Source organism: Pan troglodytes, chromosome 2 (assembly GCF_028858775.2).
Source record: "Pan troglodytes isolate AG18354 chromosome 2, NHGRI_mPanTro3-v2.0_pri, whole genome shotgun sequence".
Lineage (NCBI taxonomy): Eukaryota > Metazoa > Chordata > Mammalia > Primates > Hominidae > Pan > Pan troglodytes.
This window is the reverse complement of record NC_086015.1, coordinates 192,901,140-192,927,030: the sequence shown is the minus strand read 5'-3', so window position 1 is coordinate 192,927,030 and position 25,891 is coordinate 192,901,140. Positions and strand designations below refer to the sequence as shown.

The 25,891-nt window shown below is 36.4% G+C and overlaps 1 protein-coding gene across 13 annotated transcripts in view; it reads right to left on the bottom strand.

The window, feature by feature from the left end:
- TP63 (tumor protein p63) overlaps positions 1–25,891 on the bottom strand; it is a 300,778-nt gene that overhangs the window by 140,183 nt on the left and 134,704 nt on the right. For 11 of the 13 annotated variants that reach the window (XM_054681330.2, XM_009447014.5, XM_054681331.2 and 8 more), the window contains 2 exons: positions 19,558–19,686; positions 18,652–18,784 (listed from right to left, as the gene is read on the bottom strand). In XM_054681330.2, coding sequence (XP_054537305.1) covers positions 18,652–18,784; positions 19,558–19,686 — 262 coding nt within the window. The remainder of the gene's footprint in view (positions 1–18,651; positions 18,785–19,557; positions 19,687–25,891) is intronic. The other 2 variants (XM_063807423.1, XM_063807424.1) reach the window with 1 other exon arrangement.

The window sequence follows — 25,891 nt, the reverse complement described above, 5'->3', positions numbered from 1 at the left end:
GTAATTCACCCAAGGTCACCCAAATACTGAATAACTGAGCTAGATTCAAACACAGGCAGCCATCTATCTCTGGAGCCTGACCTCTTCACACCACCTCTGATAATAGCTGGAAAAATGGGTCTAGAAATCCAGAAAGTTGGGTGTAGCCCTGGTTTTCTTAAAAATGCTTATCAGAAATGTTGGAGAAGTCACCACTGATGAACTTGGATCTTAATAGTTTTCTCATCTACTGAAGGTTGGACTAGAATTAGCAGGTCCAAAGTTCCTAAATATAACATTGTAGAATTTTTCACGTTTTACAGATTGAAACTATATATATATATATATATATGTATGTATGTATGTATATTTTGCCAAAGGAAAGGACAGATGACTAATAGCATGAGTATTACTTCAAACAAATCAGATTCTTTTTAGCCAGCATGATAGGATTTCCACCTGATCAGTTTTTAAGAGGATGCAAGGTCAGAATCAGCTCCTGTGTTTCTGCTGAAATCCCTTTCTGTTTATCTGCCCTCTTCAACTTTGTCATTCCGAATGCATACAGTCTGAGCACAGTGTCTTAAGTAACATTGCTGAGGTTACACCAAAGACAGGTGTTAAGGGAACTATTTCCCTGGGGCTATCATTTCCAACTCTCCCTCCTTAAAAAGAGAGGGAGGAGACAGAAGGAAAAGGGTTTCTTTTCAGATTAAACACAGCAACTGCAAACACCTTCCCCTAGGCAATAAATTCTCTGCCAGTGCACACTGCAGTTTACCCAAACACCAAAGCAAAAGGCAAACAGCCCCTTTTGTAAGGGAAGAACTGTCACCTGTCAAGTGATATTTGTGAATTTCTAGAGAATAGAAGAAAGAAAACTCTTTCCCTTATTTTATTAAGAAGGCTGTTTGTTCAGGGTTTGAAATGCATACTTGTGTTTAAGGTAAAGTCCCCGACTTGGCACTCTTTAACAAAGTGCTGCCTTCCCATTGGCTATACTGTACAAAGAACAGAACAGAGAAACAGTCTGCTCTTATGGGGACACCGGAATTCAGTCTAAACGGAGTGAATATTGAGCTACCCTATAAGCCACATAGGTAGCTACAAATCCACTTTCCAAAAATTAGAGGATTTTTGCCATGTGAAATATATTTTCTTATTTGTTTAATTAATATTTACAGAACTCATACCCAAAGCCTATTTGACACAAATTATGTTTAAATGATTACTTTAATAGTAGAAGCCAAAGGGATGAAAGCATTTGGGATACTAAAAGCAAGGGTTAAGAAGGAAAAGGGGAAAATATTATGTCCATTCCCATGTTCAAGATTAACCTTAGGTGAAAGTCTCGAAATAGACTTTGTCTAGCCCTCTTTTACCACCTCTTCACTCATATTATTTCCATCCCAGCTAGGTCTGCTCACCCCACTCCTGGATACTCCATTCTTCAAGATGTCTTACTCACCTCCAGCCAAAACTACTATCCCTTCCATAGACCACAATCAAAGGTATATCGAGACACTATTGCAATTTGATGGCAGACAACTAGACAGGCCTTCAGTCACCTAAAAGTACTTGCATGTTTCAAAGAGGAGACTGTATCATCCAATTGATTTCAAGTCTATAATCAAATTGATTTCAGGCCACACTTTTGCACAGTTGGTGGGAATGTAAACGGATAACAAACATTAAAAAAACAAGATTCATGAAAAGAAGTTTGGTTAGACTCATGTTTATACAATTTTACCCAATAATTACACTTCTAAGCATATAACACAAGAAAATATTTAAATTTTTTTTCTTAAAAACATGTGAGTAGAATAGCTAAATAAACCATGGTATATGTACACAATAAAATATAATACATAATGAGGAAATTTAAGTTTTGAAGATTAGTAAATAAAATGTTTGCTATAGAATGAAAAAAAGTATATTATAACATTTAGTATGACACGATCACAAATGTTTTATTAAATCTTTTCTAGAAAAAAATTTAAAACCCCAAAAATGTTCATAGTTATTATCACTGGTTTGGGATTTATGTCCTTTTGATACTTCTAAAGTTATTTCAGTTGTATTGCTTTCATAATGTGAGAAATGTATAAATTGATATTTTATTATAAAAATAAATACATATTTACCTTCCTCACAGAGCTTTGAGGAAAAATGGTACAGAGAGACAACCAGCAAGAATGACAATTTATATTCGGCTGTATATTTATGCACCAGTAACTCTGAATGAAACTCACCAATAAAGGTATCACCACAATTCTCTGAGATCAATGAGAAATACTGTTTATCCATACAAATGAGGAAGAAGCAGCTCATAAAGATTGTAAAGGTCGCACCTAAATTAGTGCAGACAGAATTTCAACTCTAGTATGTCTGAGTACAAATCCCATGTTACAATTCTAAAGTAAATCAGACATCATAAAGCCCTAAAAAAAAGCAGCAGCCTTTAATCAAATCTGCCTACACTGAATTTTAGTGGTTTTCTGGGTAACCAAAAAAGTGGATACTCAACATGGGGGAAAAGTAGGGAACTTGAAAAGGAACAAGAGAATGTACAGGAAGAACAAAAGGAGGATGATAATGGCAGTGTGAGAGTGGCTCTAGGAGCCTGATAGAGACCAACGTAGGAAGAGAAGAGAAGGAAAATAGAGATGCTTTCTTTGTAGTGAGCTTGATATTGGTGTCAGACTTAAAGTCAAGTGACATTGTGAATCCCAGAAGTCTAGGAGACCAAGACACATAGAAAATGATTGCTGTTTCTATGACATATCAGAAATCAGATCCTTTCAACCTTCTTGATCTAGGAAAAGGCACACGGCAAGGAGGATTTAGAGTGTTTAAGTGACTCACCTAGTAATATTGTTAACCAGCTCCTTGCAGCCTGACTGGAGTTGGGTCAATGTATTTTTCAGTAGGCCACTGATATGTTCATACAATACGTGTTTAATATCTATTTAAAGATCAAAATTTATCAAATGAAGATTTAAAATAATTGGCATATCAGAAAGTTTTATAATCCAATTCTATATAGAAAATATAATTTGTTCAAATTGAGTTATATGTGGGTGATTGTGTACGTGTACATGCACATGCATGCAGATGCAAGGATGGAGGAAAGAAGGAAGAGAGGTATTAAGGAAATATTTATAAAACTTTGATCAATTCAAAATTTAGCAAACTAGAGCTTTGACCTGGTTTATGGTCCCAGTTAGAAAAAACTCATCTGATAAAGAGGTGCATGCAGTTCTGTATTCTTCTTGCTAATGTCCAGGCAAAATGGTAGCTTTGGCATAAAGAGCAACAGCAATAATAAATATTATAGTCAATAAAATAGACTATTTTTCTCTTGAGTTCTTTACTCTGACAAAAGTAAAAATTATAAGCATCTGATGAAGTTTTCAATGTACAGAAATATATATGAGTATCACATAAAGGTGTGAGGGTTATAAAGCCAATATTATGGTAATGTTTCTACCTTCCATTTGAATTTGTAAAATAGTGATTCTCAGCAGACTATGAAATAATGAATTTCTATGAGATTTCTAGAGCCATCACTAAAAATATGAGTGATATAGCCAAAACTAAAATAGACAAATTAAAATTGAATACTAAAAATAGGTTAAATAATTTTAAAAGAAGTCAGTATAAACAGAAAGCGAGGAGCACAGGAGGGAACCAATAGAAAACTAATAAATGGTAGTCCTAAAAGTGCCATATTGATAATTACATTATATGTAAATGATGTAAATACACCAATTAAAAGACAGGAGCTATCATAATGCATAAGAATGCGCCAACTCTGTATTGTCTAGAAGAAACTCATTTCAAATGTAATGATAAAAGTAGGTTAAAAATGATAAAAGTAGGTTAAAAGTAAAAGGAGAAAAAATTTACCTTGCAAACATAAATCAAAAGAAAGCTAGATTTGCTGTATTAATATTAATACAGACTAAAGTAGACTTCAGAATAAAGCAATTATCAGATATCAGAAATAAAGAAATATTATATATTAATAGAAGAGTCAATTTATCAACATCTTAACAATCTTAAATATGACATACCCAACAAGGGAGCTTTAGTATACATGTAGTAAAACCTGACATATTTGATAGGAGAGAAAGACACATTCATAATGACAGTTGAAGAATTCAACCCTCTTTTCTCAGTAATTAATAGAACTAGTAGACAGAAAATCAGAATGGATATCAAAGAACTGCACAATACCACAAATCAACTATATCTAATTGACATTTATAGAACATTCCACCCAACAGAAGCTCATCAAACAGTCTTTTCAAGTGCCATAAAACAGTCATCAAGATAAACAATATCATGACTCTAGAAACAAACCCTAATAAATTAAAAAATTTTGAAATCATACAAAGTATATTTTCTGACCATAATGAAATTAAGCTAAGTTAGTATAGAAAGGTAACAGAAAATGTCCAACTTAGCAATTAAACAAAATGCTTTGAAATACTTATGGGTCAAAGAGGAAGTCTCAAGAAAAACTAGACAATATTTTGAACTGAACAAAATAAAAAATAAATATATCAAAACGTATTGTATGCAGCTAAAGCAGTGTCTAATAGAAAACTTATAGCAATGAATGGTAACATTAGAAAAGATGTCTCAACTCAATAATATAAACTTCTAATTTAAAAAACTCGAAAAAGAAGAAAAAACATAAACCCAAAGAAAAAGAAAGCAAATAAGGCCGGAAATAATCAAGTTGAAAATGGAAGGAGAGAAAAACAGTGAAACCGATAAGCTGACCAAATTCTTTGAATGATAAATAAAATTGGTAAACCTCTGGTAAGACTGAGAGAAAAGAGAGGAAACGCAAGTTAACAATATGGTAAATGAAAGTGGAAGATATCATTACAGATTCCACTTACGTTAAAAAGGATAATAGCCAGCACAGTGGCTCACACTTGTAATCTTAGAAATTTGGGAGGCTGAGGTGGGAGGATTGCTTGAGCCCAGAAGTTCGAGACCAGTCTGAACAGTGAACACGGTGAAACCCCATCTCTACAAAAAACTACAAAAAGTTAGCCGGGTATGGTGGCACATGCTTGCAATCCCAGCTACTTGGGAGGCTGAGATGGGAGGATCAGGTGAGCCTAGGAGGTTGAGGCCGCAGTGAGCCAAGATCATGCCACTGCACTCCAGCCTGGGTGAAGAGGGACACACTGTCTCAAAAAATAAATAGATAAAATAAATAAAATAAAAAATATTCCCAATAATTTGATGTAACTCAACAATTTTGATGAAATTAACCAAATCCTCAAAAACCACAGTTCACCAAACTCATCCAAGATAAAATAGATAATCTCAGGATTCTTATAACTATTAGATAATCAAATTCATAATTAGAGTGTCCCAGAAAAAAATCTTAGGCCCAAATGGTTTCATTGTTGAATTATATCAAATATACAATAAGATATATCAATTCTACACAATTTTCCCCAGAATATAAAAGGGAGGACATAGGCATGGGAAAGATTTCATGATTAAAACACCAAAAGCAATGGCAACAAAAGCCAAAATTGACAAATGGGATCTAATTAAACTAAAGAGCTTCTGCACAGCAGAAGAAACTATCATCAGAGAGAATAGGCAACCTACAGAATGGGAGAAAATTTTTGCAATCTACCCATCTGACAAAGGGCTAATATCCAAAACCCACAAAGAACTTAAACAAATTTACAAGAAAAAAACAAACAACCCCATCAAAAAGTGGGTGAAGGATATGAACAGACACTTCTCAAAAGAAGACATTTATGCAGCCAGAAGACACATGAAAAAATGCTCACCATCACTGGCCATCAGAGAAATGCAAATCAAAACCACAATGAGATACCATCTCACACCAGTTAGAATGGTGATCATTAAAAAGTCAGGAAACAACAGATGCTGGAGAGGATGTGGAGAAATAGGAATGCTTTCACACTGTTGGTAGGAGTGTAAATTAGTTCAACCATTGTGGAAGACAGTGTGGCGATCCCTCAAGGATCTAGAACTGGAAATACCATTTGACCCAGCGGTCCCATTACTGGGTATATACCCAAAGGATTATAAATCATGCTACTATAAAGACACATGCACATGTATGTTTATTGCGGCACTATTCACAATAGCAAAGACTTGGAACCAACCCAAAGGTCCATCAATGATAGACTGGACTAAGAAAATGTGGCACATATACACCATGGAATACTATGCAGCCATAAAAAAAGGATGAGTTCATGTCCTTTGCAGGGACATGGATGAAGCTGGAAACAATCATTCTCAGCAAACTATCACAAGGACAGAAAACCAAACGCCGCATGTTCTCACTCATAGGTGGGAACTGAACAATCAGAACACTTGGACACAGGGCAGGGAACATCACACATCAGGGCCTGTCAGCAGGGTGGGGGCTTGGGGGAGGGATAGCATTAGGAGAAACACTTAATACAAATGATTACTTAATGGGTGCACCAAACCAACATGGCACATGTATACCTATGTAACAAACCTACATGTGGTGCACACGTACCTTAGAACTTAAAGTATAATAAAAATTAAAAATAATAAAAATAAAAGGCACTTGACACCAAACAAATACAGAAATTCCACCAAGGATCATAAACAATACGATCAAGATAAAAATGACTACACATCCTAACTACTACTATCGTCTCTCAATGGTGGGGTTAACTATTATTTGCTTTATAGTTTCCTTCCTATCAGAGTCCAACGTTTTATTACCTTTTTGGATCCTCAATATTTTTTAATTGATACATAATATTTTACATGTTCATGGGATATATGTGCTATTTTGTTACATGCATAGAATGTTCAGTGATCAAGTTAGGATGTTTGGAGTATTCGATACCTTGAGTATTTATCATTTCTATGTGTTGAGAACATTTCAAGTCCTCTCCTTTATCTACTTTGAAAATATATAATCTAATGTTGCTAATTATAGCCACCCTATTCTGCTATTCAACATTAGAACTTATACGTTTTCTATAATGTATGTTTGCACACATTGACCAACCTCTTTTCATCATCCCTTTCCAACAACACATCCTACCCAGCCTCTGGTATTTATCATTCTACTCTCTACTTCCATGAGATAAATTTTTTAAGCTCCTACATATGAGTGAGAACTTACAATATTTGTCTTTCTGTGCCTTATTTCACTTAGCATAATGACTCCCAGTTCCATCCATGTAGCTGCAAATGAAAATATTTCATTCCTTCTTTTTTTTTTTTTTCTGAGACAGAGTCTCACCCTGTCACCCAGGCTGTAGTGCAGTGGTGGGATCTCAGCTCACTGCAAGCTCCACCTCCCAGGCTCAAGCGATTCTCCTGCCTCAGCCTCCTGAGTAGCTGGGACTATAGGCGCCTGCCGCCATGCCTGGCTAATTTTTTTGTATTTTTAGTAGAGACGGGGTTTCACCTTGTTAGCCAGGATGGTCTGGATCTCCTGACCTCATGATCTGCCTGCCTCGGGCTCCCAAAGTGCTGGGATTACAGGTGTGAGCTACCGTGCCTGGCCTTCTTTCCTTTTTTATAGCTGAATAGTATTCCATTGTGTATATATACACCAAATTTTATTTCTTTATTAATTGATGGACACATAGGTGAATAAAATTGCAATAAACATGCAAGTGCATGTATCCTTTTTGATATACTGATTTTTTTCCTTTGGATAAATATTTGGTAGTGGGATTTCTGGATTTTACAGTAGTTTTTAGTTTTTTGAGGAATCTCCACACTATTTTCTGTAGTGGTTGTATTAATTGACATTCCTACCAACAGTGAATAAGAGTTCCTTTTTCTCTGCATCCTCAATAACATCTGTTATTTTTTGTCATTTGAAAAATAAACTAACTGGCGTAAGAGGATATCTCATTTTGGTTTCGATTTGCATTTACCTGATGATTAGTGATGCTGACATTTTCATATAGTTATTGGCCATTTTTACATCTTTTTTTGAAAAATATCTTTTCATATCTTTTGATGTCAGTATCTCATTTTTACAGGATTATTTATTTTTTTTACTGTTGACTTGAGTTCCTCATATATTCTGGATATTAGTCCCATGTTGGATGAATAATTTCAAATATTTTCTTCCATTCAGCAGGTGTTTCTTCATTCTATTAATTGCTTTCTTTGCTGTGCAGAAGCTTTTTAGTTTAATAGCCCCATTTTTAGTTTAAATAGTCCCATTTGTCTATTTTTTTTTTTTTTTGTCTGTTCTTTTGCGGGCTTAGCCATAAAAATCTCGGCCTAGACCAATGTTCTGAAGTGTTCTATGTTTTCTTCTAGTAGTTTATAGTTTTAAGGCCTTACATTTAAGTATTTTATCTGTGTTGATTTTTGTATGTGATGAGAGTTGGGGATCTAGTTTCATTCTTCTGCATATGAATATCCAATTTTCCCAGTACCACTTATTGAAGAGTGTGTCCTTTCCCCAATGTATGTTATTTGTGCCCTTGTTGAAAATCAGTTAGCTGGAAATATTGAATTTAATTTTGGATTTCCTATTATGTCCCATTGGTCTATGTATCTGTTTCTATACCAATATCATGCTCTGTTGGTTACTTTAGGCTTGTAATATATTTTAAAGCCAGGTAGTGAGATGCCTCCAGTTTTGCTCTTTTTCCTCTAGAATGCTTTGGATATTTGGGATCTTTTTTATCCCATATGATTTTTAGGATTTTTTTTTTTTTCTGTGAAAAACAATATTGGCACTTTGATAGGAATTGCTTTGAATCTGTAGATTGCTTTGGGCAGCATGGTCATTTTAACAATTTTCATTCTTCCAATCCATGAGCATAGAATGTCTTTCAATTTGTTTCTGTCCCTTTTTTTTTTTTTTTTTTTTTTTTGTAGTTTTCCTTGTAGAGATATTTTGCCTTCTTGGTTAAATTTACTCCCAGGTGTTTTACTTCTGTAGCCATTGTAAATGAAATTGCCTTCTTGATTTCTTTCTCAGCTAGTTTGTTATTGATGTATAGAAATGCTACTGATTTTTGTATTTTGATTTTTGTATCCTGCAACTATACTGAATTCATTTATCAGATCTAAGAGTTTTTAGGAAGAGCGTAGGTTTTCTTAGATACATCATCAGCAAAGACAAACAATTTGACTTCCTCTTTTCCAGTCTGCATGCCTTTTATTTCTTTCTCTTGCTTGACTACTCTGACTAGGACTTTTCAGTACGATGTTAAATAGGAGAACTAGAAGTGGCCTTTTCTTGTTCCAGTTCTTAGAGGAAAGGCTTTTAGCTTCTCCCCATTCAGTGTGATGTTAGCTGTGGATTAGTCATAGATAGCCATCATTATGTAGAGGCATGTTTCTATATTGGTCTGTTCAGGTCTTCTATTTATTCCTTATTCAACCTTAGTAGGTTGCAATATGTCCAGGAACGTGTCAATTTCTTGTCAGTTTTCCAGCTTGTTAGTATATAGTTGTTCATAATAATCTCTGATGATCTTTTGTCGGTGATATATTTTTCATTTCTGATTTTGTTTATTTGAGTCTTCTCTTTTTATCTGGGTTAGTCTAGTAAGTGGTTTATCAATTTGGTGTATCTTTTCAAAAAGCCAACTTTTGGTTTTACTGGTCCTTTGCAATTTTTTTAGTCTATATTTTGTTTAGTTCTGCTCTGATTTTTACTATTCTTTCCTTCTGCTAATTTTCTATCTGGTTTGTTCTTGTGTTTCCATTTCCTTAAGGTGCATTGTTGGATTGTTTATGTGAAATCTTTTTACCTTATTGGTGTAGGCATTTATTACTATAAACTTCCCTGTTAACAGTGCTTTTGTTGTATCCCATAGATTTTTGATACGTTGTGTTTCAATTTTCATTTGTTTCAAGAAATTTTTTAATTTCCTCTTTCTTGACCCAATGGTCAGAAACATGTTATTTGCATATATCTGTACAATTTACAAAGTTCCTCTTGCTATTGTTTTTCTAGTTTTATTCCATTGTTGTCTATGAAGAAACTTGATGTAATCTCAATTTTTAAAAAAATTTTTGAGACTTATTTTGTGTCCTAATATATCATCTATCCCTAAGAATGTTCCTTGTGCTGATAAGAAGAATCTGTATTCCGTAGCTGTTGGATAACATGTTCTGTAAATCTCCATTAGGTCAATTTGGTCTAATGTGCAGTTCAAATCCAATGTTTCTTTCTTAACTTTCTAGATGATCTGTCTAACGCTGTGAGTGCGGTGTTGAAGTTCCCAACTATTACTGTACTGAAGTCTTTCTCTCCCTTTAGATCTAATAATATATGCTTTATATATATGGGTGCTCTGGTGTTGAGTACATAAATGTTTAGAATTGTTATATCCCCTTGCTAAATTGATTACTTTATTATTACATAATGACCTTTGTTTCTTTTTTTTTCTTCCCTTAAAATCTGTTTTATCTGACGGAAGTATAGCTAGTCCTGCTAGCGTTTGGTTTCCATATGCATGAAATGCCTTTTTTCATTCCTTTTCTTCCATTTTTTCTTCCATCTTTCAATCTATGTGTGTCTTTCCAGGTGAGATGAGTTTCATATGTGTGTGTGTGTGTGTATATATATATATATATATATAATATATTGAAATATATATTTATATATTAATAGATATTATAGTTGGGTCTTTTTAAAAATCTATTCAGTCTATGCCTTTTGAGTGGAAAGTATATTCCATTTAGATTGAAGGTTGTTATTAATATATGAGGACTTATACCTGCCATTTTATTAATTACTGGTTCTTTTGTGTAGTCTTTGTTCCCTTATTTAACAGTTGGTCACTTTATGTTATCTTATATGTTATATGTGCTTTGATTATTCTTTTTTATTTTTTTCATAATTGTGATTTGGTTGTTTTCTGTAGTGTTAACATTTGAGACTTTTCTTTGTTTTTATGTTTGTTGTGTCAGTGTTGTTTATATTTTTATGTGTTTTCTTGATGGTAAATATCCTTCCTTTGCTTCTGGGGTATAGGATTCTCTTAAGCATTTCTTGTAGGCCCATCTAGTAGCAATAAATTCTCTCACCTTTGGCTTATAGGGAAATATTATATCTTGTTCATTAATGAAGGATAACTTTGCTGAGTATAATATCCTTGACTGACATTTTTTTTTTTTCTTTCAGCACTTAGAATATATCATTCTATTTGCTCCTGGCCTGTGGGTTTCTGCTGAGTAACCCACCCTTTGTCTGATGGGAGTCTCTTTATAAGTGACAAAATTTTTATTTATTTATTTATTTATTTTTGCTGCTTTTAGAATTCTTTGCCTTTTGAAAGTTTGACTGTAACGTGCTGTAGAGAAAACCTTTCTGAACTGTGTCTATTTGGAGAGTTCTGAAACTCATATCTGGATATATAAATATCTTGCTAGACTTGGGATATTTTTATGAATTATTTTGTTAAATAGATTTTCTAATCCTTTTATTTGATTTGGAAACACCAAAAATTCTAATGTTTTGTCCCTTTGAGGTATCTTATATGTTATGTATGCTTTGATTTTTTTTAATTCTTCTGTTTTCATTTTTATCTAACTGTGTTATTTTTTAAAAACCTGTCTTCAATTTCTGAGATCCTTTCTTCTGCTTGATCTAGTCTATTGCTGAAGCTTTCAAATGTATTTTGGATTTCACTTACTAAATTCTTCAGTTTCAGAATTTCTGTTGGGCTTTTTTTTTTTTTTTTTTTTTTTGAGATGGAGTTTTTGCTTTTGTCACCCAGGCTGGAGTGCAATGGTGCAATCTCAGCTCACTGCAACCTCCGCCTCCTGGGTTCAAGCGATTCTCCTATCTCAGCCTCCCGAGTAGCTGGGATTACAGGCATGTGCCACCATGCCCAGCTAATTTTTGTATTTTTAGGAGAGACGGGGTTTCACTATGTTGATCAGGGTGGTCTCAATCTCTTGACCTTGTGATCTGCCCACCTCAGCCTCCCGAAGTTCTGGGATTACAGGCATGAGCCACCATGCCCAGCCTGTTTGGTTCTATTAATGATATCTATCTCTTTGGTAAATGTCTCATTTATATCCTGAATTATCTTTCTGACTTCTATTGCTTTTTGGTATTCTCCTATATCTCACTGAGCTTCTCAGTATCAATATTTTGAATTTAAGACTTTAATAATTTTTACTGGGATCTATTGCTGGAGAATTATTGTGTTCCTTTGGTGGTGTCATATTTTCCTGCTTTTTCATGCTTCCTGTGTCTTTATATTGATATCTGCACATCTGGTAGAATAGTCATTTCTTACAATTTTTTTTTGAATTTGCTTTCATAGAAGAGGACATTTTCCTGAAGATATTATCTATGAAATTAGATGGGTAGGCAATTTTGGCTTTTATTCTCAGTATATGCTGTCCTGTAGCCTCTGTATAATATCTTCAGTTGTAAACAGCATCAGCAGTGTCTATGATTTCCCTTGTGGCTTAGGGTGTGGTTGTTAGTGGAGGCTGTAGTGAACTTTTGCTGGGTTTTAGACACCCGGTAGGCCAGCCTTTGGACTCCTGCAGTAGCAGCAGTGGGCTGAGTGTGCCTGTCCTTGGACCCTAGGGCAGTGTACACTGGTACCATTGTTAGTGAGTCCAGGCAAGCCAATTTTGGGAGTCCCAGGTGGCTTGCTCAGGTGGTTGGAATGGCAGTGGAAAGGTAGGTGGGTAGGCAGGTTCTTGAGCCCCTGGGCAGCTGGCATGTCATGGGTGATGGCATTAGCAGTGGCAAGACAACCCTCTGGGACCCAAATGTTCCACACTGGTATTGACAGTGGCTGTGACAGCCTGGGTGGGCCAGACCCCAGGCCTGCAGGTGATGTGTGTAAGTTGGTGGCAGTTATGGTGGTAGCAGCAGTGGTTGGGTGGGCGTGACCAGAAGGAATGCTCGGGTGCCAATGGTGGCACACTGAAATGGGCAATTTTCAGGCCCCTGGATGGTGTCCCTGGGCACTGAGGGGTAGGGCCGAGTTGGGCGAACCTGTCCTTAGGCCCCCTGGTGGTGTGTGCGGGCACTGGTTGTGGTAAGCAGAAGCAGGGTGATCCCCTGGGAGGCCAGCACCATGTTCAGGTAAGGGCCACAGCAGCTACACCATAGCTCTTCTACTGGGAAGGAAATAGCTGCTTTGAGAGTGTGTTCTTTGCTTGCATCTCAGCCCCACCATAGTGGCGGCAGCTGCGGGCAGTGAGATTTGTCCTGAGGTACATGAAAATGTGTCGTTGCTACTCTGTTGGGGGGTGAAGGGGTCACTGCCTGTGGCTTTTGCCTCAGCCTTGGTGGCAGCCATTCCAGGCAGGGAATGTCAATGGTGCTTGAAGGATGTGGAGATGCATGGGCTATTGGGCACCAGGGTAGGATGCAGTCTGGTGGAGGCTGGGTTTTTGAAATGGTGTCATGCTGCAGCTGCTTACGACTCAGAGGTTTGTGGGATTCAGCATGAGCTCTCTCTCCGGAGCAATACTGTTGAGTAGTCTTCAGCTCCTTGTATTAGTCTCAGGGCCCATGATGGTCAAAGGGCTCTCCTTTGGCTAGGACTATAGGAGTCTGTGGTGGGAATGTGGACTGTGAGGGGTCTCCCACTTACCCTTGCCCAATATTAGGGAGCCTCTCCAGGCTCCCAGCTGATCCCTCACATCCCTTTCTTGTTTTTGATGCTTCCTGTCACTTCTCTGTTGAATTCCAGTTTTTTCCCTTAGATAATCTATTCAAAATGTGACAATCTACTTGCCATTTTGGCTCCTCTCCATGGAGTAGGTGCCTATGATGAATCCAGTCAACCATTTTGAAGACTCCTTTCTAAAACTTTAAAGGCTATAAAATTTTACCTGGACTTACCATTTTAGTTATTATAAACAATGCTGCAATGAAGCCTTCATTTCTGTGTGTGTGTATGTGTGTGTGTGTGTGTGTGTGTGTTTGTGTTTGTAGGTACTTATTTATATTTGAATAGTTTTGTGGAATATCTAAAACTGGAACTTACAGGCCAAAGGGAAAGTGTCTTTAAAATTAAATAAATTAGAATGGACAAATTGCCTTCCAATGTATTATTTCGATTTATACTCTCATAAGAAATGAAAAGATTGCCTGTTTCTCAACAATCTCACTAGCATTGGTTATTATCATTAAATTTTTTGCTGATCAGAAAGATATAATTAATCTCATTATTTCAATTCCCTAATTTTTTATTAGTGGAGAATCTGAACACTTTGAATCTGTTAAACATTTGTACATTAATCATTTGTGAATTACCTATATCTTTTTCCAATTGGGGAAATTTATCTCTCTTATTAAATTTTGAATATTTAGTTTATTGGGGTTATTAAGCTTTTGTTATAAATTATAATTTTTAAAGTTTATGTCTTTTTAATATAAACTTTTCTTTAGTCAATTTTTTTAGTCTTATCTTTTAATACTTATGAGCATCACATTATGTTTTTATAATCAATTATTTTTATAACAGCTACCCAAACCTGATTATTTTTCCTTTCCCTGTTTTGATCAATTTGACTCATATTTTAAGGCCTAAATAAAAAAACTACCTTCTCTGCAATGTGTTGCCAATCTCAGGCACACTAAATCATTCCTTTTTCTGTGCTTTATAAAAACACATAAACACATATATCTAACTACTTTTCATAGGTAATTTTATACACATTTGCCTTTTCTGCTGTGTTATCGTCTTCTCAAGGATATCATGATCTGTGTCACAAAGATCATAGGTGCACAATTGTTGTGGCTAGACCTACTGTATGTGCTTGAAATATACATGAATCTTGGATTATATAAGATGTAGGGCACTATGCTAAGGGCTGTTGCCTAAGCCTTTCCAGACACAAATAGGCTACGTAGATATTGGTCTTTTGATACTTAGAGCTGAAGCCTCCTCACATATATCTGGGATGATTCAACAAGTATTTACAAAAAGGAATAGTTTTAAATAATTACCACCAACTCTCCAGGGAAAAATCCAATACAGGTTAAAAGGGTTTCCTTCAAAGTTTACAAGGAATAAAAAAAAAAATTGCGAAAGTAAGAGTTACGTAGTTAGCATCAATCAATCTGGAAGAACTTTTAAGTGTTAATATTATTATCTACCTCATGAAGACATGACCGGCATGCTTACACAGTCTATGAATAATACAAAGATGGGATATACGGTAACTTTTTTTTTTTTTTTTTTTTTGAGATGGAGTTTTGCTCTTGTTGCCCAGGCTGGAGTACAATGGCACAATCTTAGCTCACTGCAACCTCCACCTCCCCGGCTCAAGCGATTCTCCTGCCTCAGCCTCCTGAGTATCTGGGACTACAGGCACCCGCCACCACGCTCGGCTAATTTTTGTATTTTTAGTAGAGACGGGAATCCACCATGTTGGCCGGGCTGGTCTTGAACTCCTGACCTCAGGTGATCCACACACCTCGGCCTCCCAAAGTGCTGAGATTACAGGCCTGAGCCAATGCACCTGGCCTAAAGTAATATACTTGACAACAGAATCAAGAACCTAGAAGTTCCTTGAAAACAGACTAAAATGTCAAATTTTTTGGAGAGACTCCACTCACCTTTACTTACTAACCCAATGGAGTTCATTTTTCAGTGATACTAAAATAATTCAAATTAAGAAGGCACACATTCTCTGCAATTCAAACATCCTTTGCTAACAATCAGAGCAAAACATGGTGATTCCGTTTCATGGCTAGTTATTAATGTTTAGGTTGTATCAAAAAATCAGTAAAACTGGGTTAAATTTCTCAATTTCGAGATTTCTATCCCTAAGAATATGACATGTTTTTTCATGTCTATAAGTTCTTGTATAGTGAGAGAATGCTTGGCTACGATCCTTACTTAATGAATATTATATTTAAGAGGAAAGTAGTTTATTTGCAGACTTTAGGAATTATTTAGCTATTAACCTATACATGGAAAAGAGAAAAGAAAATATGCTACCAAGTAATGGGAAAAAAAGACTCTCACACCCGTTGTTGTAGCAGTTCAGAAAGACTAAGAATCTAAAAGGATCCTACTCCCTACTTTCTAAACCAGAACACTAGCTATTAACATCCTGGGTAAGTTTACCATTTTTCCATTCTTGTTATCCAACTCCATTTTTGTGGCCTTCACACATGGACATATATGAGAATATAAAAATGTTGGAATAGTCATAAGGCAAGAGAAGCCCCAGGATTTCTATGTTATTAGGAATATCTCAGGGTTTGTTTGTTTTTTTTCCCACAGAGAGAGCAGCCACAGATAGGCAAGTTTATTCAGTTAAATTCTTTCTCACTCTACCTTTATGTTCCTTTCAGTACAGATGCCTCCAAGTGCCCTATTTCATTTACCTCACTGGCAAAACCTCATTTGTTTTCATTTTGTCTTTTAGCTCTCTCCGAATCTCCTACTATGGGGACCTACTATGTACCTTCAAGCACTGGACATGACAAGTACAGCCCTGTCCTACTTTAGAGAAAAATAAACAACTATAACACTGTGTAAGAAGTAATTACTAGGCATTAAGGGACAAATAAGAATTATCCAGAGACGAGAAAAAATGTGAATGGTATCCTCAAGGAGAACATTTCCAAGAATACAAGGAAGTAAGAAACAACATGGCACATTAAGACAATACATGCTAAAAACAGGTGTGGTGGCTCACGCCTGTAATCCCAGCACTTTCAGAGGCAAAGGCGAGTGGATCACCTGAGGTCAGGAGTTCGAGACCAGCCTGGCCAACATGGTGAAACCCCGTCTCTACTAAAAATACAAAAATCAGCCGGGTGTGGTGGCACATGCCTGTAATCCCAGCTACTCAGGAGGCTGAGGCAGGAGAATCGCTTGAACCCAGGAGGCGGAGGTTGCAGTGAGCCTAGATTGTGCCACTGCACTCCAACCTGGGCGACAGAGGGAGACCCTGCTCATAAAAAAACAAAAAACAAAAATCAAAAAACAAACAACAATAAAAAACTACGTGCTTCAGTGTGTAAGAGAAAATTCTTCATTTTTTAACTTCTTTAACTTTTTGCCAACTTTTATGAGTCCAAGACTGAGAACAGAAAATCCCTGGAGAGAATACAATAACAGGTTTTCCTAGGCAGATCCTATCCATCAACTTAAGAGATGATATTTTTATGAAAATTGGGAATGTCCTAATTTTTAAGTAACTGTCAAATCAGAGTTTACACATATTTATGTTGAATTATGATACAGTCCAAGGCCTTGAATGACCTGCCCCTTGGAATTATTTGATAGTTTCATTTCACTGGCTCAAGGATTGAGAACTATATCTGTATTGGAATGAAAGGAGTCAATGAAAAAGTGTATTTTTCCCTAATGAAATTAGTGACAAAGCATCTATGTATCTGCAGAGTTATAACTTTCTGTTTTTGTTTCCTCTTGCCTTTCTCCAATTGACTTTCTTCTCCCAATATTAAGCAGTACATTCTATATCCAAAAAGCACATAGCAAAAATTCCAGTAAAACATATCAAACAAGGTAAGGCATTTTAAAATCATTCCCCTTAATCTTGTCAACAGATACTCTATGACACCCCACTGTCTAGCTTCCCCCGACTAGTTTTCCAGACATTTTTGATAGAAAAGATAGCAGGACTTGTGTGGTAAATAAATGATTTAAAAAAAAAAAGAAAGAAAACCCACCAGCATTATGAAACTGCACAAACACAGGAAATCTAAACATCGCAGGAAGGTGTTTTAATATCATTAACGCATTAAACTCCTTAGCTTACCTGGGAAGTATGTAACACCTATGATCTCACCACTTTATAAATGAGGAACTGGGGCCTAAGATCACGAGTGACTCAGTGGTATAGCCAAGAAAAGCCTGTTTCATGTATTAGTTTTTTTCCTCCCTCTTATTCTGTTACCAGGTACTTAAACCTGCATATGCACATAGAATTCATGTGCGTAAATTCCTCCTGCATTAAAGAAGGATAGAGAAGTTGTTTGTCATAGTAGGAAGTGCCCTGGATAGGATTCAGATCTAAAAATCTGATTCTTTGCCAGCCACAGTGGCTCACACCTGTAATCCCAGCACTTTGGGAGGCTGAGGTGGGCAGATCACAGGAAGGCGAGAGTTCGAGACCAGCTTTGCCAACATGGCGAAACCCTGCCTCTCCTAAAAATACAAAAATTAGCCAGGTGTGGTGGTGCATGTCTGTAATCCCAGCTACTTGGGAGACTGAGTCAGCAAAATCACTTGAATCAGGAAAGCAGAGGTTGCAATGAGCTGAGATCATGCCACTGCACTCCAGCCTGGGTGACAGAGTGAGACTCTGTCAAATAAATGAATATATAAATAAAATAAATTTCTGATTCTTTTGCTGTCCCTACCAGCTAGAAAGCCTTGAGCTGGTACCATCTTTTCTAAATTGGGGTTGACGTGAGGAACAATCAAGATAAAAGATGTAAAGAATCTCCCTCCCCACACGGATGGAAACACATATATTATAGATATTTGAGGCAGACCCAGAATCCATAATCCACACCAAATCTTCTCTCAGCTAACAACGTAGACTCTCTTCCCAAAGGCCTTGGCCATTCAGAGCCACCTGCCTTTTCACACATGACTGAAAAGACAGGTTTAACAGAGCTATAGATAGCATGGCCCAAAGACTGAAGAGAAAGCCTGTGCCACTCACCCACATGGGGTCACTCAGGTCCGAGTCCTGCATGCGGATACAGTCCATGCTAATCTCAATCTTGTTCGTCGCACCATCTTCTGATGGTTCATCCACAAAGTTCAAGTCAATGGGCTGAACTGAACATATAGGCCTAACACATAGGAAAGAAAAAAGTGAGTTAGGCATGGAAAGGGACTAAAACATACTCATGCTGTTGTTAATAACAAGCATTTTCTGCTTCGAAGTCAGCAAGGCTCATTGGTTTCTTGGAGTTAGAAAGTCTAGGTTTGAGTCCTGGCTCGATCACTTATCAAATGTGTAATTTCAAGCAGTTCAAATCCAACCCCCACTTGTTAAATGAGGATCATGACCTCTGCCCTCCTCAGATAATTACTGGGTAGGATGCAGGAAATAAGGGATGTATCTGTGATAGAGTATTTTATACTCGATTCCTAAGGGTCTCCAGTGTGCTCAAATTCTCTTTTCACCTTTTCTTAATTTATTCACTTATCCAAACCTGTTTTAATAAAGAAATAATAATACGTTTCACAGAAAGGTATAAATAAACAATAAAATTTAGTGTTTTATCTTCTCAGTGAGTACCTGCATTATAAAAGTAGATAAGTCTTCAAGCCAAAGGAATGGATTCTGAGTATCAGAGAAACATTGGGGAAGTGAATTTGGTGCAGGAGGCCTTAGGCCCTCCAAAATTACATCACCTTGGATTAGCAAGGATCTTCTGGTGTTAGAAATGGAAAAAATCACCACTGAATTTTGAACAAAGAGATGGCATTGGAGTCATTAACTTTTCCTAAACAACTTCTACTGATTCTAGAAAAAACATGCCCTAGTAAGCAATATTTTGACCACCCACATTTACCTATTTAGCTCGAGCACAACATTTCTTGCTTGTTTTATACTTACTGTTCCAGAAAATCCCAGATATGCTGGAAAACCTCTGGACTGAGGAATTCATTTGTCTGTGTGCTCTGGGACATGGTGGATCGGTAATAACTTTCTTTCCAAGAGAAATGAGCTGGGGTTTCTACGAAACTTAAAAGGACAAAAATGAAACCAGTATTATACTCTCTGTATTTATGACACTGAATATTTAAATTAAAGCATACTCTATCATGAAAACATCAAGTGAATCTATAAAACCATGCAGGTATATATGTAGCACATGTTACAAGTTGCACAATTGGCATTTCTTCAGGTAGTGTAATGAATCCAATTTTGCCATAAAATGAGGCAGACCTCCAATGCTAGACAATCTTGTCTTCTATCAAAGCTCTCCTTTCCTAACTAATAATATTATTATGCTCTATACCTCCACTATCCGACATCTGTGTTCTGTAGATTTCGAAAAGAAAATAAACATTTCCTCATTAAATTTGATAGCAAGCCTGACCTATCATTAAACCCATTTTATAATAGTCTCAACTGATTATCTGCCCATTCTGCCACCAGCATGTAAGAAATAGAACCAGGAAACAGAAATGAACTCAGAAAATTTAAATTTTTTCCTCAGATTAGTCATCCCTCCCATAACCGCAATCTTAGAATCACACTCAGGGACAATAAACTCAACCTGTGGACCTAATATTTTTTAATTTTTTATTGCCAGTTGCTTACCTTGATGTGTGGGTGGTTCTTAATTAAAGTGTAGAATTGTATGTTAGACTTAATAATAAGCAAACATCTGAACACTTTGCAAATGAATCCTATTTCTGTTTGCTTCATTTTGCTGCTGAGCCCTGAAGTTTGCTTTACTTATTTTTTCCAAACATTTATTCCTATATATTTGGAGGAAAACATCAACTTTCTCAGATGATGTGTTCTCCAAATCTAAATATTATCCGGGCAGATCATCTTAATATGTGATTTGTTGTGATAAGCAGTAGACTAATTTTATCCCAGGGTAAAATTAGTTAAGTTCTTAACTGTTACTGTTCCTGTTATAAAGAATTAGAAAAATACTGTATTAAGATAGTCAATCATCTTCTTAAAATTTCAAATATGTGTTCTGGTCTAGTAATACAGTAGAAGATAATAGTATTAGATTTATGAATGCTGATTTCCAAGCTACCTGCAATAGCACATTCATTTGCTCAAGTTAAACATGCATAGAGGACTTATTTACCAGGAAGCATAATGGAAACTGGAAATAAAAAGTGTATAATACTGTCTCATCTTCTAGGAATTGATGGTATAGAAGGAAAGACAGGAAAACGAACCTACAGTAAATGTGTTAGCAGTATAGACAGCACTACGAAAACACAAAGATGAACAATGTAATTTTATCTGAAGAATCAAGGAAAGAGCCTTTACTGATGAAAATTAGGAAGGTCAGGTAAGAGCTAATGGTACACAGTGGGCACTCTATGACAACAGCATAAACAAAACACTATAATGGAAAATAGCCTGGTATGCGTGAGAAAATCACAAGCATCTCTGTGTTAATATTTTGAAAAATTTGGGGCAGAGAATGCTGGGAGATTAAGCCAGAGAGGTAAGAAGAAACTTATATGCTATGTTTTTAAAAAGCCTATGTCTGTACTTGTGGTGAGAGAGACAGAGAGAGAGTGTGTGTGTATATTTACATATATCAAAATATATTAAATAATATAGATATATTTATATATTTAAATGATATAAATATATATCATTTAAAATATTCATATATAAATGATATGTATATTTTAAATAATATATATCTCAAAATATTTTAAATAAATTTTAAATTGAGGAAATTGTAGATTTACATGCAGTTGTAATGAATAATACAGAGAGATCCCATGTACCCTTTACCCAGTTCCCTCGATAGCAACATCTTGTAAAACTACCATATAATATCAGAACTGGGATAGTGACATTGATCAAATCCAGTGACCTGACCCATAAATCCTCAGTTCTATTGTACTTATTCGAATGTGGGTATATATATATATGTGTGTATTTCATTTTATACAATTTTATCACACGTGTGGAGTAGTGTATCTATCACCACAGTCAGTATTCATGAGACAGACACAGCCAGACTATGTTTTATATTGGTAAATCTGGAAGTTGTGTGATGGAAGAATTCACAGCATGTCAGTTTATGGGTAAAGTGGCTATTTAGAATGTTCCTGCATCAGTTCAGGTAAGACAACAAAAGGGCAAAATCAATGGGAATGGAAATGATAGGGACAAAGTCAATTATTAGTAAAAAGGCTAAGTCAGATATTGGTTGTGTTACTAATGAAGGGAGAATGAAGAGTGAAAGATGACTTTACGTTTCCAGCTTGATTGAACCGTGTGGTTGATGATTCCACTAACTACATCAGTGAGTATAGTTGGAGGATCTGGCTTGAAGAAAGAGAGATGATCAACTGCATTTTAGCATGTTGAGTTTTAAGTACCTAGGGATATGAAAAAAGTGAAACCAACTTAAATAAGCCTTAAACTCTAGGAAGAAAAATAGACCAAAAGTTTAGAAACAGAAATCTTCCTCATAGGGGAAAAATGGATCTGTGAGCGTGGATAAAACGACCTATGCAGAATAGGTGCAATGAGAAAAGGCACGTGGGGCTCCACTTAGAAAACCTGAGAACTAACAGACCCTGAGAAGTTTATGGTATTTTAGAAGCCAAGGTAAAAACAAAATGAAAAGTAATCAACAGTACTCAATGGCAATGGGATCTAGGAAGATAAGACCTCAAAAATACCTACTAGATTTGACATAAGGAGGTCATTGGCAACCTTGACATTAGAACCTTCTGTAGATTAATGACACCCTCAAAATATTTTAGTGTTTTGAGGAGTAGATGGGGGTGTGCAAAAGAAATGTTTTTTGGATACAATTGGATTAGAAGAACCTGAATTATGCCTAAAGAGGAAGGAGCTAGTGTGGAGAGAGAAAATTTCAAGATCCTGGAAAGAAAGGGAATGGCATGATAAGAAATCCTGGAATAGGCAGGTTGGAAAAGGTCAAGGCATAGGTAGAGAGGACTGTCTTGAACTAAAACCCCTTAATCCCTCACTCTAGGATGAAGTAGATGGCAAAATTAAGTACAGATATAAAGGTTTTCATAGAAGATAAATAGAAGTCAAGGCTGATGACTTCGATTTTCTTGATGAAGCAGGAGGAAGACAAGGCCATCTGCTGAAAATTGAGGGGGTCAGACATTAAGTGACTATTTGGGAAAAAAAGGTGAGGGTTTAGAAATGTGAATCAGTTTAGAAAACATGAATTTGTCATCTCCCAACCTACACAGTTAAGTGATTTTCTCCAGCTTATACCACTGGGGAAGGGAACAAACAAAATAGATAAAAACAATACTACTGTTGTTTCACTGAATAGGTTACATCAGAGAATTAAGGGAATTGTGAAGACTAGCTTTGGATTCAGACTGGAGAGGGCAGGAAGAGGGTCCAGGGCAAGGAAACCCTGTCTCTTCCAAAAATACAAAAATTAGCTGGGCTTGGTGGGGGGTGCCTGTAATCCCAGCTACTCGGGAGGCTGAGGCAGGAGAATTGCTTGAACCCAAGAGGCAGAGGTGGCAGTGTGCCAAGATTGCGCCACTGCATGCCAGCAGCCTGGGCTACAAGAGTGAAATTCTGTCTCAAAAAAAAAAAAAAAAAAAAAAGAAGGAAGGGAGGGAGGGAGGGATGGAGGGAGGGAGGGAGGGACAGAGGGAGGGAGGGAAAGAGAGAAACAGAGAGAGAGAAAGAAAGAGAAAGGAAAGAAAGAGAGAAAGAAAGAAAAGAAAGAAAAAGAAAGAAAAGAAAGAAAGAAAGAGAAAAGAAAGAAAGGAAGAAAACTATGTCTCTATGAGGTCAAAACAGAGTTATATAGGGAAGGAATTAACAAAGTTAAATTGGTAGAAATGGGAGAGTGGGGTATGAGAATTAAGGAGGTCCCTATAATTAGAAGACCATCTGATAATCCTGTATCTTTAAATTAAAAGGGTATATTAATTTTCTTCACTTCTCTTTTGAGATTGTGGCTGACTTGGTTTATTTACTGCCAAATAGTGAGTAGAGAAGAAGTAAAAGTTAATAGCTTTAACGTTGAAGTGAAATTTATAAATACTCTCAAGATGACACTTTTGAATATGTTTGATTTACACTAAAATTTGTCTTCAGATAAGACTGAAGTATAGGAAAAAATAAAAGTAAATGCAATCATAGCAAATGTCAAAAACAGAAATGAACAAAGGCATGAATTATTCCAAAACCAAAATGCAGATAAACTCCCATATGAGTGGTCATATACACGGACCCATAAGGACATCCCCAACATCCAAAGATCCAAACGGGATGCCTGATAGCTCGAAAGCCAGGTGAGCACTAGAAGGTAAACATCACCACACAAATAGGCTCTCAACAATAATGATATTAGTGTGTGAGATTCGAAAAAGTATGAGTTTTTAAGTTGGCAGAAATGTAGATTTAGTTTCTAAAGAGACTGATTGATAGATAATGTGACCAACATCTTCAATAATAAAGACCAAGGCAGATTCAGAAAAGAGTGTTACGTAGAAGGAAGACATCATCTCTAAGGCAGAAGAGAGAAAAACAGCACTGGTTCCATACTCATCTATTTCTCTTATTTCCCTTATTTCCACATAGTAAGTTCTGGTTCCTGTCTGTACTTATTTTGTTATTTTTTTTGTTTCGCTTTTATCCCTAGGTTCTGACTCCTAAAAGTCATTTCCCTGTATTTCTAATGTCACCATAATCAGCTGTGAAAACTTGGACAAGCCTCCAGACTCCTCAAACTTCAGCTTCCTTGCACGTGACAGCATGGAGACCAGGATCTCCACCCCACTGCCTTTCCCATGCCTACCCAACCCTCAGCACTCTCTTCCTTACTTAGTACTTCCTAGTTCCTAATTTAAGTATGATTTTTCTCCTTTGAATTTTGTTCTTTTATTTCATCTCATCAATGCTACTTTGTCCTACTTTGCTTGTTCAACAATTAACCTGCTGCAGAGGATTTTAGGTAATTTGTGGGTGAAACATCTCTCTCTCAACTCTGTATTTCTTGTGGTTTTATAGCTCCTTGAGGATAGAGTTGAAGAATTGCAAGTTTTGGAATGGGGCTGACCTAGGTTCAATCTCAGTTCTGCTAATGACATGCTTTGAGGCCATGGCCAAGTAACTCAATGCCTTTGAACCTTAGTTTCTTCAACTATGCTTCCCTCAGAAGGTGGTTGAGAGGCTTTCTTTAAATGTGCAACATAATTTTTATACAGCGCCTGGTAGTCAATGCATTGGTTCTACCATAAAACGCGCTACATTGTTTGCATCCAGGACATACTTGCTGAATTAAACTGATTAGATAGTGTGTTTGAATGGTCTGTTTGAGCTTTTAAAGTGTCACATAAAAATAAAGTAATTATATGAAACCTATCCTTCCCTTCCATCTGTAACCTTGGGTCAAAACAATACCCTCATCACCACTCATTTTCTTCTAGATCATTTTTGTCTTAGACTGGCTACATTAAATGAGGCAACTTTACTCCTCTCAGGGCTTCAAGGGGGCTTTATTACAAAAGACAGGGGTGGTGGAGGGGAGTTGGAATAGATCAGTCATTTTCAGCTTGTGTTTCCAGATATCCTCAGTTTCCTGGTGACTCAGTGTGTTCACCAGAGGTAAAGAAACAGCCAGTGTCGGTAGGACTTGATACACATCTCCTTAACACCATGAAGTTCAGCTTTTTCTTGTCTAAGGTATATTAGGGTTCTGAACAAGAGTCCAGTTAAAGAAAGTGTCTGTTTCTTAAAAACAAAAAGGAAAGAAAAATTAATGGTCTATGTTAGGGGATTTTCATGGCCTTTTCTTTTCATGCTCAGTATTAATTTCCATTTTATAGATAAATATGTTGAAACATTACTGAGAGAAAAGGAGGAAAAAGATTAGCTGGTGCCATAGGGCAGGAAGAGTGAAGCAAATCCTACCTATCTTCCAAGTCTTTACCTTTGGGTGACTCTCAGTATCAATTTACTCATAGAACAATCATTCTGTTCAAAGGTTTTTGTCAAGTCAGTCACACCTAAAGATAGAAAGCCCGAAGTCAATTTTTTTTTTCTTTTCAAGTTGTTTTTCTTGGATTAACTGTCTTACACTCTGCATTAATTCAGGAAGAAAGAACTTTACAGAAATGAACTGAAAACATCAAGAGGTTTCTGCCAATGGTCTGCACTCCCTCTTTTGCCTGTTCTTCCCTAAATGTTGTCATTTTAGTCTGTTGCACCTTTATTTTCTGTC